The following is a 16692-nucleotide window of genomic DNA, read 5'->3' as shown; positions in this document are numbered from 1 at the left end:
AACCATAAGAAGGAAACAAAACAAGCTATTTTTTTCAGAAAAGCAGACTCAACAAACATCTTATAAGTACCAAAAAGTATCTAAACTGTTGCTGTTAACAAAACACTTGGCTTCATGCAGAAATAGAATGTATAATTATGTCAAATATTGGAAACCTCAAGATTATGAAACTGAGTTTTGTTAATTAAAGGACCTATCAGTTCCCTCATTCCTGTGTTTTTGACTTGAGGACAACTAAAGGAGAAATGGAACTGCTCTATGTTTAGCATCAAGGCAATGGTTAGACCATCATTGGATTAGCTAAGCCTCTGCTCTCATAGCTGGCTGTCAAAACACTTCCATAATGTAGTTTTAATCTGATGCTGACTGTGAAAGGTCTGTGTTGCAGGAAAAAGCTATAAATCCTAGCCTTTCTCAACCCCGAAAGATGGCAAATGAGAGAGTGTATTGCAGATATTTATGAAACATGTGGTGGTCCAGGCATAGCAATATATTGAAATGAACCAAATGATCCCAGTGAAAGAAACTGATGGACAAGATTTGTTTGTTTTATGACTTTTGCTTTTACTTTATAATTAAACCAAAATCAGCATATTAATCTTGAATTAACAGATATTGTATCTGATGAAATTGATAATTTTTACTTTATGTTGTTGATGATACATCAAATGTGATAGATTTCATGGATTTTCTGTCTGTTCCATTGACAAATGTATTCAGCATCTTGTTCAGTCAGAAAATCCTTCGAAACTCTCCTTACCTCAGGTACGGTTCCACACTCCAGCACTGTCCAGACTTTGACTTCCCCCAACTCCACCCGCAGCACCCCCAGGCCTCCCCCAAACCAAAACCCCATAGCCACCAACCTGAATCCACTTACCTGGTCTTCAATAAAATGGCCAGTTCTTGTTAATTTGTTTCTTCAAAGTAACTGAAACAGACAGTAATTTCCCTTTTCTGAAGCTGCTAAATCCAGCCTTTAGATCGTCTTTGTTGCACTCACACGCACCTGCAACCCAGCCTGTACTGCTGTGTTACTGAACTCTGACCTCTGAGGGCTCCATTTTCTATTTGATTTCAATCAGCATCTGCTTCCCTAATAATCTGAAATTAAATCTAATTTCTCAGACGTTTTTGGAGCAGAATCTTATCGGGGTCTGAGCAATGTGGGCTATGATATGATGTAAGGCAAAATCAAATTAAATTTGTTGATAGGACCATTTCTCATTGGAAGCAGCAAACGTCACCTTGTGTTTGATGTTGTATTGTGTGAAAGGACAGAAGGTTTGCCTTCACCTTGATCAGGATGGAAGGCGTCCTATTGGCCTTACAATGGTTAAGGCATTCCATCTCCTTTGTGGCATTTACCATGTTATTGTGAGATACTCTTGTGTCTCAGTGGTAGGGTCCCTACCCTGGTCCAGGCAGCTTGGGTTCAAGTCCCACCTGCTCTAGTGGTGTGTAATAACATCTCTGAACTGGTTGACTAGAAAGATAGGTTAATTAAATAAAAGTTCTTTAAACCGAGATTCTCACTAAGTAGTTGAGGAATTGCCTATTGATGGGGATTATCATTTGTTAAACACCATGTTGATGACCCAACTCACCTCATTAATATTCAGCCTCCTCTGTTACCAAACTGCACAAACAAGCTCAACGTTGGGAAAAGCAGCGGGGGAAACCGAGAAGTTCAGCTCATCACTTTGCTCTGACTGACCCAATTGTTGCCTATGACCATCCAGCACCTGCAAATGCTTCCTGACTATTGTGGCACCTCTCTAATGCACTGCTAGGTCACTGAGGAAGCACAGGCTCATGTTGCAGGGCGCACTGGCAGTATGGAAGGCTGCTTCAAGGGCACATTGAACAGGCATAGACACCAAGGTGACTGCATGGACCAGGCTGCACCTGATGAAGAGCTTATGCCCAGAACATCAATTCTCCTACTCCTCAGATGCTGCCTGACCTGCTGTGCTTTTGCAGCACCACACTCTTGACTCTAATCTCCAGCATCTGCAATCCTCACTTTCGCCAGGCTGCACCACAGAGTGCTGCGTCTTCCTGACATGCTGTGCTCTGCACTATCAGAAGAGGCAGTGAGCGAATGTGATAGGCACTGAGGAACTGGGAGAATGGGAGTAGTCTTCCAAGGAGGAGGATGGGGAGGAGAAAGCTCTCCTTGACCACAACTGAGCTCAGGAAAGTCAGGTGCTCCAGGCTTATTGACACCCACTTCCAGTCGATGACGGCTGGGTTCAGCAGACAACCCTACTGTAAAATTGCATCCTGACTCACCAAAGCCTGTCCACCATCTACAAGGCACAAGTCAGGAGTGTGAAGTAATACTCCCCACTTGCCTGAATGACTGCAGCCCCATAACAACACTGAAGAAGCTTGACCCCATCCATGACGAAGCAGTCCACTTGATTGGCACCACATGCCCAAGCATCCACTCCCTCCACCACTGATACTCAGTAGCAGCAGCTATCGCAAGATCTACTGCAGAAAATCACCAAACATCACTAGATGCACCTTCCAAACCCATGATTACTTCCATCTAGAAGGACAAGGGAAACAGATACATGGGAAGACCACCCCCCTGCAAGTTCCCCTCCCCAAGCCACACACCATCCTGATTTGGAAATATATAACCATTCCTTCAGTGTCACTGGGTTAAAATCTTTGAATTCCCTCACTAAGGGCATTGAGGGTCAACCTACAGCATATGGACTGCAGCGGTTCAAGAAGGCAGTTCACCATCACCTTTTGAAGAGCAACTAGGGACAGACAATAAGCGCTGACCCAGCCAGTGATATCCACATCCCATGAGGCAATAAACAAAAATTGTCACACAATGAGATCAACATCTGGAATAGTCTCCAAGGTAGAGCATTGAAGGCCAAAACTCTGGAACCATTTGATATTGTGACAGGAAGAAATGAGCGAACATTTCTATGGAGGATTAAATGTCCGTTCTTGTCTATAATAAGCTTGCTTAATCCCTGACTCCAAGCGCTCCTTCCTTCATTTAACCTTCATTTCTTTCTTCCTTTAAGAGAGTGAGCAGACCATATCATGTATGACTTAAATTACACAATGATATAACAATAATCCACGATATAAAACTCAAAGCCTGGTTCCCATTTCACTCTGGTCTCTCACTTTCCAAACCCAATCCCCAGATTTTTCATCCTTCCCACTTCTCCAAGTCTTCTCATTTTCTCACATCCTTTGTTCTTTATTTGTAATTCTATTATTTAACCAAGATAATCATTTAAATAATCCAGAATTTAGTCCATTGTTATCTCTGCTTTGTGTATCTGGCTCCCACTGTCCTCCCATTTTGTTTCCTAATTCTATTGATTCACTTGTTCAATTCTTTAGTCCGAAATGGGATATGAATTCATGACATTGATTCTGTGATGTTTTGCCTAATGCTGATAGAACATAGAACATAGAAAAATATAGCCCAGTACAGGCCCTTCGGCCCTCGATGTTGCGCCGACCGAAGCCTACCTAACCTACACTATCCCACTACCCTCCATATGCCTATCCAATGCCCCCTTAAATGCCCATAAAGTGGGAGAGTCCACCACTGATATTGGCAGGGCATTCCATGAACTCACAACCCGCTGAGTAAAGAATCTACCCCTAACATCTGTCCTATACCTACCTCCCCTTAATTTAAAGCTGTGTCCCCTAGTAACAGCTGACTCCATACGCGGAAAAAGGTTCTCACTGTCAACCCTATCTAAACCCCTAATCATCTTGTACACCTCTATCAAATCTCCCCTAAACCTTCTTTTTTCCAATGAGAACAGCCCCAAGTGCCTCAGCCTTTCCTCATACGATCTTCCTACCATGCCAGGCAACATCCTGGTAAACCTCCTCTGCACCTGTTCCAGTGCCTCCACATCCTTCCTATAGTATGGCGACCAAAACTGTACGCAATACTCCAGATAAGGCCGCACCAGAGTCTTATACAACTGCAACATGACCTCAGGACTCCGGAACTCAATTCCTCTACCAATAAAGCCCAGTACGCCATATGCCTTCTTCACAGCACTATTTACCTGGGTGGCAACTTTCAGAGATCTGTGTACATGGACACCAAGATCCCTCTGCTCATCCACACTACCAAGTAGCCTACCATTAGCCCAGTAATCCATTTTCTTGTTACTCCTACCAAAGTGAATGACTTCACACTTAGCTACATTGAATTCCATTTGCCACCTTACTGCCCAGCACTGCAGCTTATCTATATCCCGCTGTAACCTGCCACATCCTTCTTCGCTGTCCACCACTCCACCGACTTTCGTATCATCCGCAAACTTGCTCACCCAGCCTTCAAGCCCCTCCTCCAGGTCATTTATAAAAATGACAAACAGCAATGGTCCCAAAACAGATCCTTGTGGAACATCGCTCGTAACTGCACTCCAAGATGAACCTTTACCATCAACTACTACCGTCTGTCTCCTTCCAGCCAGCCATTTCCTAATCCAAACCTCTAATGCACCCTCAATGCCATACCTCCGTAATTTTTGCAGTAGCCTATCATGGGGTACCTTATTGAACGCCTTGCTAAAATCCATATACACCACTTCTACTGCTTTACCCTCGTCCACTTCCTTGGTCACTTTCTCAAAGAACTCAATAAGGTTTGTGAGGCACGACCTGCCCTTCACAAAACCATGCTGACTATCCTTGATCACATTATTCCTATCCAGATGTTCATAAATCCTATCCCTTACAATTCTCTCTAAGACTTTGCCCACAACAGAAGTGAGACTCACTGGCCTATAGTTACTAGGGCTGTCCCTACTCTCCTTCTTGAACAAGGGAACCACATTCACTATCCTCCAGTCTTCTGGAACTATTCCTGTAGACAACGACGACATAAAAATCAAGGCCAATGGCTCTGCTGTCTCCTTCCTAGCTTCCCAGAGGATCCTAGGATAAATGCCATCAGGCCCAGGGGACTTATCTATTTTCACCCTTTCCAGTATTCCCCAGACCTCTTCCCTACATACCTCAAAGCCATCCATTCTAATCACTTGTGACTCAATATTCACATCAGCAACACTGTCCTGTTTCTGAGTGAATACTGATGAAAAGTATTGATTTAGTGTCTCTCCAATCTCCTCTGCCTCCACGCACAACTTCCAGCTCTCAGCTCCTCCCGTTTTTGTGTTAAAGAGATCTGCATTGGGAAATGTTTCCTCTTCTGGACCTTGTACAGAATCTTGCCATTTAAGATGCATGTCCTTTTACTGCTGTTTCCCAAAATGTGCTCATTCATGTTCCCCAGCATTCAACTGCAGCTGATTTGGTTCCCCGTCCCTACCCCACTGTATCCTCTTGTATTCTTTCCTGTGCGCTGCCATGCTCCCTTTGGTTTTAAGAGCAAACTTCAATACCATTTGTTTTGTGCCTCTATTCAAGGCATTTGTACAAATAGAAAAATAGTTGTCTCAGCATAGATTCCTGGAGTCTGACATCAACACATTGCCAGTCTGAGAAGCACCCATTTCCTTTGGTTCTGAGTCAACTGTCTAAGAGATTTCATTTTCATCTGCCTTAACATTTGTATCTAGTTTGTGGTAAAATATTCAGTTCTTGCTGATAATCCAAACATAGTGAGTCACCCACCCTTTTCCTTTTACCTATGCACTCACATGTGTTGGACAAACACTATTATTTTAGATAAATTCCCAATTTATTTAAAGCATCCTCAGAATGTTTTATAAATGTGTTAACAATAAGCTGTCATCATCTCTCTCAATGCTTTCATCTTCTGTTAATGTTTCTGTTGTTTTGCAGGTCGATTGCTCTCATCTGTTCAAGAGGTGACTCAGGCTGGGCATTAAATTATGTATCTTCAGCTTTTCTGAGGCTAGGTGCTGCAAAACCAATCAACTTTTTCAAAGAAGGTGATGCTTTAGATTGTGGTGATTCTCCATTCTTGTTTTTCAAATTAGCAATATGGGTTTGAAATGTTCTTGAATTAATTACTGAATATGGAGAACACATTATTACCGATGAATCATCAGTACCTAATATATCTGTGTGAAGACTGTATCTGGTATTTAAAAGATGGATAGAGGTGTATTGGGAAATGTGAGTTGTTTGTGAAGGATCAGCTGGATGAACTGAAAGGGGACCTTTAGCTGATTTTCTTGAGTTGGATGATCTGAACTACTATTCATCTTTCTCAGACTATCCACCATAGATGAATCTGTCCATTGCACTATTGATGGAGTGACCACTTCACAATCCTTCTGGAGACAAAATTGAATCCTCACGCACGCCATCTTCATTATCAGCCTCCACTACAGTACCAAATGGAATAAATTCTGAATAGCCCAAGACTGGCCATCTAAGAGATGCTGTGAGTCACCAGCAGCAGCAGAATTGTATTCCATCATAATCTGTGAACCTTACACTGCTACTAACATCAAGTCGGAGGATCCAACCTCTGGGGGGGTAGGAGAGCAAGGCAGGAACAGTATCAGGCAAACCTTAAAAAACAAAGGATGCTAACTTGGTGAGGCTAGGCACAAAACGACTTGCAGCAGAAGCAGCAAACTGTTCACAGACCTAAGCAATAAATCTGATCAAAACTCTATACCGCTTATACCGTTGTAAATGGTGGTGGATAATTGAATTATTAACTGGAGGCAGATGCTCCACAAATATCATGACATGAAGCTGCTGCTGTTGGACTGGGGTGGACAAAGTCAGAAGTCACCCAACACTAGGTTATAGTCCAGCAGACTTATTTGAAATCACAAGCTTTTGCAATGCCAGTCCGATTCTGTTGGACTATAACCTGATGTTATGTGACATGTTCGTTGATGGGAGTGCAAAAGACAAAGTTGATGCATTTGTAACCATGTTCGATCAGAAGTGCCAAGTTGCTGATCCATCTCAGCTGCCTCCTGAGGTCGTCATGATCATTGATGCCAGTCTTCAACCAATTCATTCCTCTCCACATGATATCAAGAAACTGTTGAATGCACTCAATACTGCATTGGCCAAGTGCTCCGACAACATTTCAGCAATAGTACTGAAGACTTGTGTAGACAGAGGGTCAGAACTGGGGATGTTTGCTGATTGAATGTGCAGTGCTCAGCATCATTCACACTGAAGTAGCCATGTCCATAGGCAGCTAGATCTGGACAGCATTTAAGCTTGGGCTGATAAGTGACAAGTAACATTCATACAACACAAGTGCAGGCAATGAACATCTAAATAAAGAAACAAACCATCTTCTCCTGTCATTTTCTTTGGCATCGTCATCATGTAATGCTCTACCATCAACATCCTGGAGATTACCATTGACTGGAAACTGAATTGGACCAGCATGTATTAATGACTTGATGAAGAAAGTGACTGTACTATAGTCAGGTTTGTGGATAAAATAGGTGGGAAACCAAGTGGTGAGGATGACACAGGATCTGCAGAGGAATATAAGCTGGTTAAGTGTCGGCAAACATGTGGTGGATGGCAAAGAATGAGTGAAGTTGTGCACTTTGGCAAGAAGCTGAACATCAGTTCAAGGAAAAAAGAATGCAGAAAGCCACAGGTCAGAGGAATTTGGGACTCTTCATCCATGGATCATAAAAAAGCGAGCATCCAAGTTCAGTGGTCAATAGAGAAGGCAACTGGAATGTGGGCCTTTTATTTCAAACAGAATGGAGTATAAAAGTAGGAAGGTTTTACTTAAACTACACAAGGTGGTAGCCTAACCACAGTTGGAATACGGTGAACAGTTTTGGTCCGTTATCTAAGGAAAGGTATCCTGGGACTGAAGGCTGTCCAGAAAAGATTAACTCGGTCCATAGGAAGTTGGGTAGTTGGACCTGTTTCCATTGGCGTCAAGAAGAATGAGAGGTGACTTTATTAAAGATGTTTGGGGAACTTGAGGAGTATATGCAGTGAGGTTGTTTCCCTTTTGTGAGAGAGCCTAGAACCAGAGAGCACCAACTCAGAATAAGGAGTTACACATTTAAGGTAGACATGAGGATGAATTTCTTCTCTGAGGGTAGTGAATTGGTGGCATTGTTTCCCACAGCTGTCTTTTGAGGCTGGGTCATTAAGTATGTCCCAAGCTGAGACAGATTTTTAATCAGCCAGGGAATCAAGGATTGTCAGGGAAAGGCAGGAAAGTAGAGTTGAGAAGTGTCGGATCAGCTATGATCTCATTGAGTGGCAGAGCAGATTTGATGGGCTGATTGGCCTCCTTCTGCTCCTAAGTCTTGTGGTCTTCTCTCAATATTGTGGTTACAAGAGCAGGTCAGAAGCTGAAAATTCTGCAGTGAGTTCCACTCTTCCTGAATCTCCAAAGTTTGTCAATCAGGTACAAAGGACAAGCCAGGAGTGGGATGGAATGCTCCCCATTTCTCCCCTGACAGCATCATCCAAACTTGTGACCTCCACATAGAAAGGCAGATGCTTGGAAACACCACCATGTGCAAGTTACTCTTGAAGACGCACACCATCCTGAAATATATCACTGTTCCTTCACTGTCACTGGGTCAAAATACTAGAACCTCCTCCCTAACAGCATTGAGGGTGTACCTAATCCACGTGAACTACAGTGATTCGAAAAGGTTGTTCTGAAGAGCAAACAGGCATGAACAGTAAATGCCACTGGTTCTCCATTCCGTGACTGAATGAGGAACATCCTGCTGTGTGGTGTGAGCTAGTATTCATTCTGGAACACTGCTCTCACTGATGTGAACTACTATGTTCTACTAAGGAAGTTACATCTTTTGTTTCTGTAGTGTTTGAAATTATACTGCAGAAAGGATGTTGCACAGGTTTCAAACTATAATCGCACAAACCCAGTGTTTGTGTTGAAAATCTTGGCAAGTTTCAAGTCAGTCAACAAATTCTAGCATCTGTTGACATAGTAACATGCATATTTCCTCCCATGCATTAATAGGATATGAACATTTTGTTTTTTTTTAATGGGCAATAAAACAAATAGCTATTCTCACAAAAATAAATAAGTAAATTTCATGTCATTGGAAGCCTGGTGTATGTAAATTACAGATGCATGCAAAATCTGACAGTTTTGAATCCATTAAGGCTTATAAACATGTCCCTGGGCATAGATAATCAGTTGGATCAAACACATAGCCGGGAGTATTCACTGATTAAAATGCATGGATTGGAAATCAGTCAGACGCCATGTGCGGACTGTAACCTTCCACGTCTAAGCTTCCTCTTTGCACTCACTCAGGTAGCAACTAATTGTTTAGTGTGATTCCTCGGGCTTACTACAGCTATAGTGCTAATTTGATATTGTTAACATTGTTAAAATCACTGAGATGAGGAGCTGAACCTTTCAATGAGAAACTGAGTACATTAGGCTGAAACTCTCTGGAGTCGAGAGTGTGGTGCTGGAAAAGCACAGCAGGTCAGGCAGCATCCGAGGAGCAGGAGAATCGATGTTTCGGGCATAAGCCCTTCATCATAAGCCCAACCTGACAAAGGGCTTATGCCCAAAACGTTGATTCTCCTGCTGCTCAGATGCTGCCTGACTTGCTGCGCTTTTCCAGCACCACACTCTCAACTCTGATCTCCATCATCTGCAGTCCTCACTGTCTCCTACCTGAAACTTTCTGGAGTTTATGGTTTCCATGGTTAATAGCACCTAAAATGTGGCATCACAGTCATAAGGGAGTGATCAGTTAGGACTGAAATGAGAAGAAATTTCCTCACTCAGTAGTTTGTGAATCTCAATCAGAGAAGGTTGAAGATGCTCCATTGTTGAATATATGTAAAGCAAGAACAGACAGACTTTTAATCTTTCAGGGAATTGAGGGATATGGGGAGTAGGCCCAAAAGTAGATTTGAAGCCTAAGATCAGCCATGATGATGTTGAATGGCAGCCACAAGTGTGACCGGCTGAATGGACAACTCTTGCTTCTATTTTGTGTTCTTGATGGGAGTGTGGATTTTGTGGTTTGAAACATTTTCGGCTATTTTTAATTTGCCTTTTTATATACAGGTTTTAATTGTTTTTTGCATATTTTTCCAGAAATAGAATTAATGGCTGACATCCAGAAGCATATCACAGAGTGACTAATATCTGTTGATGTTTGAGTTGAAGAGTGAAACTCTAAAATCTGTCAAGTTGGCAGATGAATGATGTGGTAGGGAAAGGCCAACTTTAGGATTAATGATCAGATAAGTGGGCTGAATGATCAGCTTCGCCGTCATGCTAGCTTTTTGAAAATACCCGCTCCTGCTTAGTTGTCACTAATCTGTATTTGCATTGATGCAGTAAGAATGTCTACCCTCTGCTGGCTAGGCTCCACCAGTGGACAAAGTTTCAGGGTAAGGGGCAGGCAAAATATGGACTGAGATGAGGGAGGATTTCTTCACTCAGAGGGTCATAATCCTTTGGATTTTTCTATTTCATACATAAGATATGTCCAAAATAGATATAATCAATGATATCAAGAGTTATGGGCATATGGTGTTGAGGTAGATGGGTAATTGGGATCCAAAATGGCAGAGGAAGCTCAAAGGACTGAGTCATAGATTCCCTGCAGTGTGGAGGCAGGCCATTCACCAAACAGCATCCCATCCGGACCCATCACCCCTACGCTGTAACCCTGCATTTTGCACAGTCAACCCACCTAGCCTACACATCCCTGAACACTGTGGGCAATTTGGCATGGCCAGGCCACCTAACCTGCACATGTTTGGTCTGTGGGAGGAAACTGGAGCACCTGGAGGAAACCCATGCGGACACTGGGAGAATGTGGAAAGTCCACATAGACAGTTGCTCGAGATGGAATTGAACACGTGTCCCTGCGGTGAGGCAGCAGTGCTAGCCATCATGCTGCCCAATTCTACTTGGAAGTGCATGACGATACAAAAACAACCCTAATTGTAGGGTTTTTTGACAAATATGTGGTCCCTGCTGGAAGCCTTGCCATTCGGGCATGTAAATTGAGAAATCATGGGCATGCTAATGATTTTCCATCAATTGCTGTTGGCAAACTGGGTTCAATCCACCCATGAGAAATTTAACTGTATATTCGAACCCAGCACTGTTCTGAGTAACCTGTCATGAGATAGAGCAAAAAATAGCCATCTGAGGGTGGAATTGAAACCAGGTTCCTGGCATTCTGAGACAACACTGCTAACTACTGAGCCAAACTACTGAGCTAACTACTTTGTGGGTGGCACAGTGGCACAGTGGTTAGCACTGCTGCCTCACAGCGCCAGAGACCCGGGTTCAGTTCCCGACTCAGGCGACTGACTGTGTGGAGTTTGCACGTTCTCCCTGTGTCTGCGTGGGTTTCCTCCGGGTGCTCCGGTTTCCTCCCACAGTCCAAAGATATGCAGGTTAGGTGAATTGGCTATGCCAAATTGCCTGTAGTGCAGGGTAAATGTAGGGGAATGGGTGGGTTACGCTTCGGCGGGTCGGTGTGGCCTTGTCGGGCCGAAGGGCCTGTTTCCACACTGTAAGTAATCTAATCTAATCTAATCAATGACCAACTCCTGCTCCAGGCTTCCTAAACACTGTGTATTGATCACTATTAAACATTGTATTGTCTGACATGAGAGCATTTTGATATTATTCTGTATAAGTTTCCAACATTTTCCTGTATAGATTAGGGTTGTTTTAGACCCACTAAAACTGAGAATATTCCGATTCTGTTGTTCAGCCTCCAACATTGTTCATGAAAGTCAGGAATTAATAATCATTTTGTTTTTGATTTTAGGAAGTTTTGCTATGCTGGGATTCAAGAGTCAGCTGAAACCAGCATGGATTAAAATTCGAAGTCACAGTGCTGGACAGCTAGCTGCCTCCCTGCAGCATTATGTTCCTTTGAAACTGAGTGAATACAGCTGCTCCGGGAAAACAAAGGAGAACCGGAAAGATTTAAAGTTGTTCCAAGACTTGATTTTGTCAAACTAGACTATAACTGCAAACAAGGCAGAGAATCTGTTAAATTGTTGCCACTTTAACTTCTGTATCATTGCTATAAATAAATATATCATGTACAGGAGCAGTGAGTATTTGTCATATCTTTATGGTAAATGAGCTTGATTTAATGGTATGCTAAACAGTAGAGATGACTGTGCATTATTATTGGTGTTGTCTTGTTCCTTGCCTCTGTAGATAGAAGACAACTAAATACCAGCTATAACGTGGTCCAGTTAAAACAGATAAAACTCAACTATTTGACATATACTGCTATACCAAAGAGTGTTCAAATGCCTGATAATCTTTGAAGGGAAAAGTGTCTGTGATATTCAAAATATAAAACAGATGCAGTTACCAAGTTTGTTCAGTTTTATGCATTTTTGTTCTCCAGAACGTGTTAGAATAAGTCTAATCTTGTTCATGAGAATACAAGAAATGAAGAAAAATTGAATGGTTATAAACTTCAAGACTTCTAAGTGGTGCTGAAACAGTCCCACAGTACTCCAAGGATTTATATTGTTGAAATCATGCTGTCATTCATAGCTTCTGTTCTGTAATAAATGAGGTACAAGCACAGCTGCTTTATTGTATCGACCTTATTAGGTTTGATTTAACCATGGTCTCTACAGACCATACTCTCTCATTTCTTAAAATAGAGACACTTAAAAACTATTTGGTTTTAAAGAGCTCCAATAAATTATAATCATGACATATAAAGATTGGGTGTAGCTTACAGTATTGCAGGACCAGGATCAACATAACCGTCATCTATGTAACATTGTACAAAGTACTATCATTAACTTCTTGGGTCGGGAAATTTAATTTGAAGCTTTTCAATCACTTTCTCTATTGCAGGCCTCACTTGGCTATAGTTAGATTTTAGAAAGTTAAAGCTAAAGGAGCTGAGTGAAACACAAAATACCTCTTTATTGCAACAGGACATTAAGGCAAATCAGCTAAGGCCATAAATTAACTGAAGTGTTGACTTAAACTTGCAACTTGCCTCAATGTAAACACACTAAGTTTAATTACAAAAGAGAAGCTTTGTTACTTTATGTGCAAACTAGACAAAGGCTCGCTCAGCATTCAGTATGACTTTTGATTGGATGTATAGTTCAATGTTTCATTTTTCAACTAACACTTCATGGCATCCTTGATAGCAAATGTTTAGCGAACACCATCATCATTTAGACTTGGTAGGTTCTTACCTCCATTGAAGCAATGTAAGAATATGTTCCCCATACTCCTCAGTATATATATCATATTTAGATTTGACTTTTTTGTGTTTTTTAAGCCTATGACAGTGCAGTACTTTGAATGACTTTTGCTTTTGGTTAGACTAAGTGCCAACGTGTCTCATTTGCCAGTTGGAAGGATTAGGATGGAGGGCATTATGCCTGGGATGTTCCAATCACTATGACCAAAGGGTGAGCTCTCAACTGGAAGCCCATGTGAAAGTACAACAGGTCCGCATCATCCAAAAACCTGCTGAAAAGTTGGACTTTAAAACTCTTAGGAAAAAAAATTGCTCTTGGATAGTCTATTAACTGTAAGAAAAAGTTTGCACATAATCCATTATACTGTGTTAAAGACTAATGTGCCATGTGACAGTGATTTGAGTGAGTAGATTAAGAGATGGGGTCTAAAGGTTTTCTTTACTCATATTTCAGTGACCCAGTTTTTTCAGGGCCAGCGCAGGGTGAAGCTTAACACATTCAAATCTGGCAATGTTGTGTCAGAGGCATTCATTTTTGGCACATTGTAAAATTTTGTCATTTGTAATAGCATTTAACCTTGAGCATGCAAATGTGAAATAGTGCATTCTCCGGGAACCCAATTTAAGAGAAAGCGTTAAGTAAGAGGTCTGAATTAACGCTTACCTGAATCAGTGCTGTTGAAGTCTGGTCTTTCAGTCTGTCAAGAGTCAAATGGAAATCCATTTATAGAATCCTTCATATTGTATCGTGAATTAACTCTCAGGTTGATTTTTTTACAGCAAAGTCAAGTTTGAATTTTTACAGTGGTTCCTGAAAGATCGGAAGCTAACTGTTTTACTGCGTGATATTATCTGTTGCCATGTGTATCATTCCAGTGGTGTTTTGAAATGTTTTATAATGTATATCATACTGAATGTTCTGCCTTTCAAAGCAAAATGGTTGATGTTTACTTGTCTTTTAAACCAAAAAAAATTACATTCAAGGTTTAAAATGTTCCTTAAGGTAAACAAATTGTCCCCAACATTGGTGCCTTGTTCCTCAAAACCACAATTTTAAGATTCTCATCCTTGTGTTTATGTCTCTTCGTGGTACCACCCTTTTTTATTTAACACTTCCATCCTAACACATCCCAAACCATCCCTTCCTCTGATTCTGGCCTGTTGTGCAATCCCTTCTCCCTTTGCTGCACAATGGGAACTATGTTTTCAACTGTCTAGGCCAGATACCCTTCTCTTTCCCAAACCTCACCACTTCTTCCTCTCCTTCTAAGATTACTTGTCACTTTGGCTCCGTGTCCAATTTTTTGAAATGTGTCCTTGTAAAACACATAAAGATAACTTGCAGCATTAAAGGCACTGGCAGAGATTCCCTGCTTTGTGTGCAATCATCAATCTGGATATTTGCACCTAAAATGTTATCCTTTGCATTCAAATTAATTTGCACATCACCAAATGCAAAGTCTGCCACAAACGCATGAAATTGTGCAGCATTTTGGCTTTTTTTTTTAAAAAGACTTTACGTTAAAACATATTCTCTCTGATGTATTTAAGTGTACTTACTCGGAAATGTTCACTCAGGTGGCTGAAGGTAGGGTTCTTGCCCAAAATAAGCATTTCAATGTGTCCCATGCACTACTGTGAGCAACTCAATTTTAAATAATTGAATGTCATTTTAAAAACTGTACAGAGTAGTTATAATGGTCTTCAGTTTATAGTTAACAAATATATATGTTTTATGATTCTACATGCAATGCCTGGGAGGGTTATAGAAGCCGGTTGAGTCATATCCTTTGAAAAGTATCTGGATGAGCACTTGACGCATCTTAATGTTCAAGCTTATGGGCCGAGTGCTGATAAATGCGATGACATTGAAGATCAGGTGTTTCTCACGTTGGTGCAGACTTGATGGGCCAAAAAGCGCTGTATGATTCAATAGCCAAAAGCTTGTTAAAAAGATCCAGTTATTTTTGGGTCTTTAAAAAGAAAATTAAAGCCATTTCAAAGGCCTGTGAATGGGTAGAATTAGTGGAAATACGTAATTTAACTGAGGCTGTGGCCAGTTATGTGGCCATGGCTACTTTCCAGTGCATATTTTTAAACAAGTGCATAAGTACGTGGAGATTTGTGTTACATCAAATCCAATCTTCCCTTAAATGTCTGGGAACTTTTGTTCTGGTAAGACCGATTTTCTGTATGTTTGACCCAGATAAGTACAGCTTTCCAAAGTTTGAAATCACAATGATTGGTAATGCAGCCATGTGCAATCTCAAGCTTTCCACGGTTTGTTCCTAAGGTTCCCGTAGAATTGCACATATGCTCTCTACCTCTGAATATTCAAGGACTCTGCTTCAAGCACCTCATCAGGAAGAAAGTTCCACAGACTTCTTGTAGAAGCAATTTCTCCCAATCTCTGAAATGAGCCATTTCTTATTTTGAAATAGTGACCCTGAGTTCTAAACTCTCTCTCAAGAGTAAACATACACTCCGCATGCACCCTGTCACGATCATCCAAGATCTTGTATGTTTCATTTAAATCACCTCTTCCTTTTCTAAACTCCGATGGATACAAGCATAGAATGTCCAACCTTTCCTTATAATCCAAACCTCCATCCATTTCAGGTTTTGTTTAGTAAATCTCTGAACTGCTTCCAATGCATTTACATCTTTCCTTAAAAATTGAGACAAAACAGTACACAATACTCCAGATGCTGGATTTTCTTTGCAGTCACCATTCTTGTGGGTCACATCAGGAGAACCACAAAGACTGAATATGGTTTTTAATTCCTTGTTACCATTAGTCTGCGTATGTCTACAGTTACTAACACTGATAGATCTTGGCATTTTGATGATGAGCAACAGAATTTAAAACGGCCTTTCCCAAATCAACAGGCACAAAATAGCAACTAGACCTCCTGAACTGAGAGAATTGAGGTCCACTCATCCTGTGTAAGTGACTAACCTGTATTTTAAGAGATTGTGGGTCGAGAGTGTGGTGCTGGAAAAACGCTGCAGGTCAGGCAGCATCCGAGGAGTAGGAGGATCGATATTTTGGGCAACCTGATGAAGGGCTTTTGCCCAAAACATTGATTTTCCTGCTCCTCGGATGCTGCCTGACCTGCTGTGCTTTTCCAGCACCACACTCTCGACTCATCTCCAGCATCTGCAGTCCTCACTTTCTCCTTTTAAGAGATTGGGCCTTATATTGACTGCTTGTTTATCTTGATAGATTCTTGACTGAGGGGAGTCAAAGGCGGTTGACATGAAAGTAGACCAACAATCAGATCAGCTATAGTTTTATCAAATGGCACAGCAGACGTGAGGGGCGCCTTGCTCCTGAGTTGTGTGTTGATTTGTCTGTCTTGAATTGCTAAAGGGAAACTGTCCCTTATTTCCAACATAACCAGTAAGTCAATGATCCTCTTGGCTTGAGCTCTTTTATTTTTGTGAGTCCCTGTTTCCACCAGGGAATCTGATCACCTCCCCCCACCCTGTGGTCATCAGCATCCTTGGTGGTCCTCTGGTC

At 41.6% G+C, this 16692-nt stretch overlaps 2 protein-coding genes and 1 pseudogene across 6 annotated transcripts in view; all 3 read left to right on the top strand.

Annotated features, from left to right (window-relative positions):
* Positions 1-12035, top strand: part of LOC140468793 (cell surface hyaluronidase CEMIP2-like) — a 151982-nt gene extending 139947 nt beyond the window's left edge. For all 4 annotated transcript variants that reach the window (XM_072564814.1, XM_072564817.1, XM_072564816.1 and 1 more), the window contains 2 exons: positions 5821-5930; positions 11748-12035. In XM_072564814.1, coding sequence (XP_072420915.1) covers positions 5821-5930; positions 11748-11944 — 307 coding nt within the window. In that variant the 3' untranslated portion in view covers positions 11945-12035. The remainder of the gene's footprint in view (positions 1-5820; positions 5931-11747) is intronic.
* LOC140468795 (cell migration-inducing and hyaluronan-binding protein-like) overlaps positions 1-16692 on the top strand; it is a 258752-nt gene that overhangs the window by 98455 nt on the left and 143605 nt on the right. The gene's annotated exons all lie outside the window — the stretch shown is intronic.
* LOC140469186 (U6atac minor spliceosomal RNA) lies at positions 1263-1379 on the top strand (annotated as a pseudogene).

Source organism: Chiloscyllium punctatum, chromosome 48 (genome assembly GCF_047496795.1).
Source record: "Chiloscyllium punctatum isolate Juve2018m chromosome 48, sChiPun1.3, whole genome shotgun sequence".
Taxonomy (NCBI): domain Eukaryota; kingdom Metazoa; phylum Chordata; class Chondrichthyes; order Orectolobiformes; family Hemiscylliidae; genus Chiloscyllium; species Chiloscyllium punctatum.
Note: the sequence above shows the minus strand (reverse complement) of the source record. Positions and strands in the feature narration are given on the sequence as shown.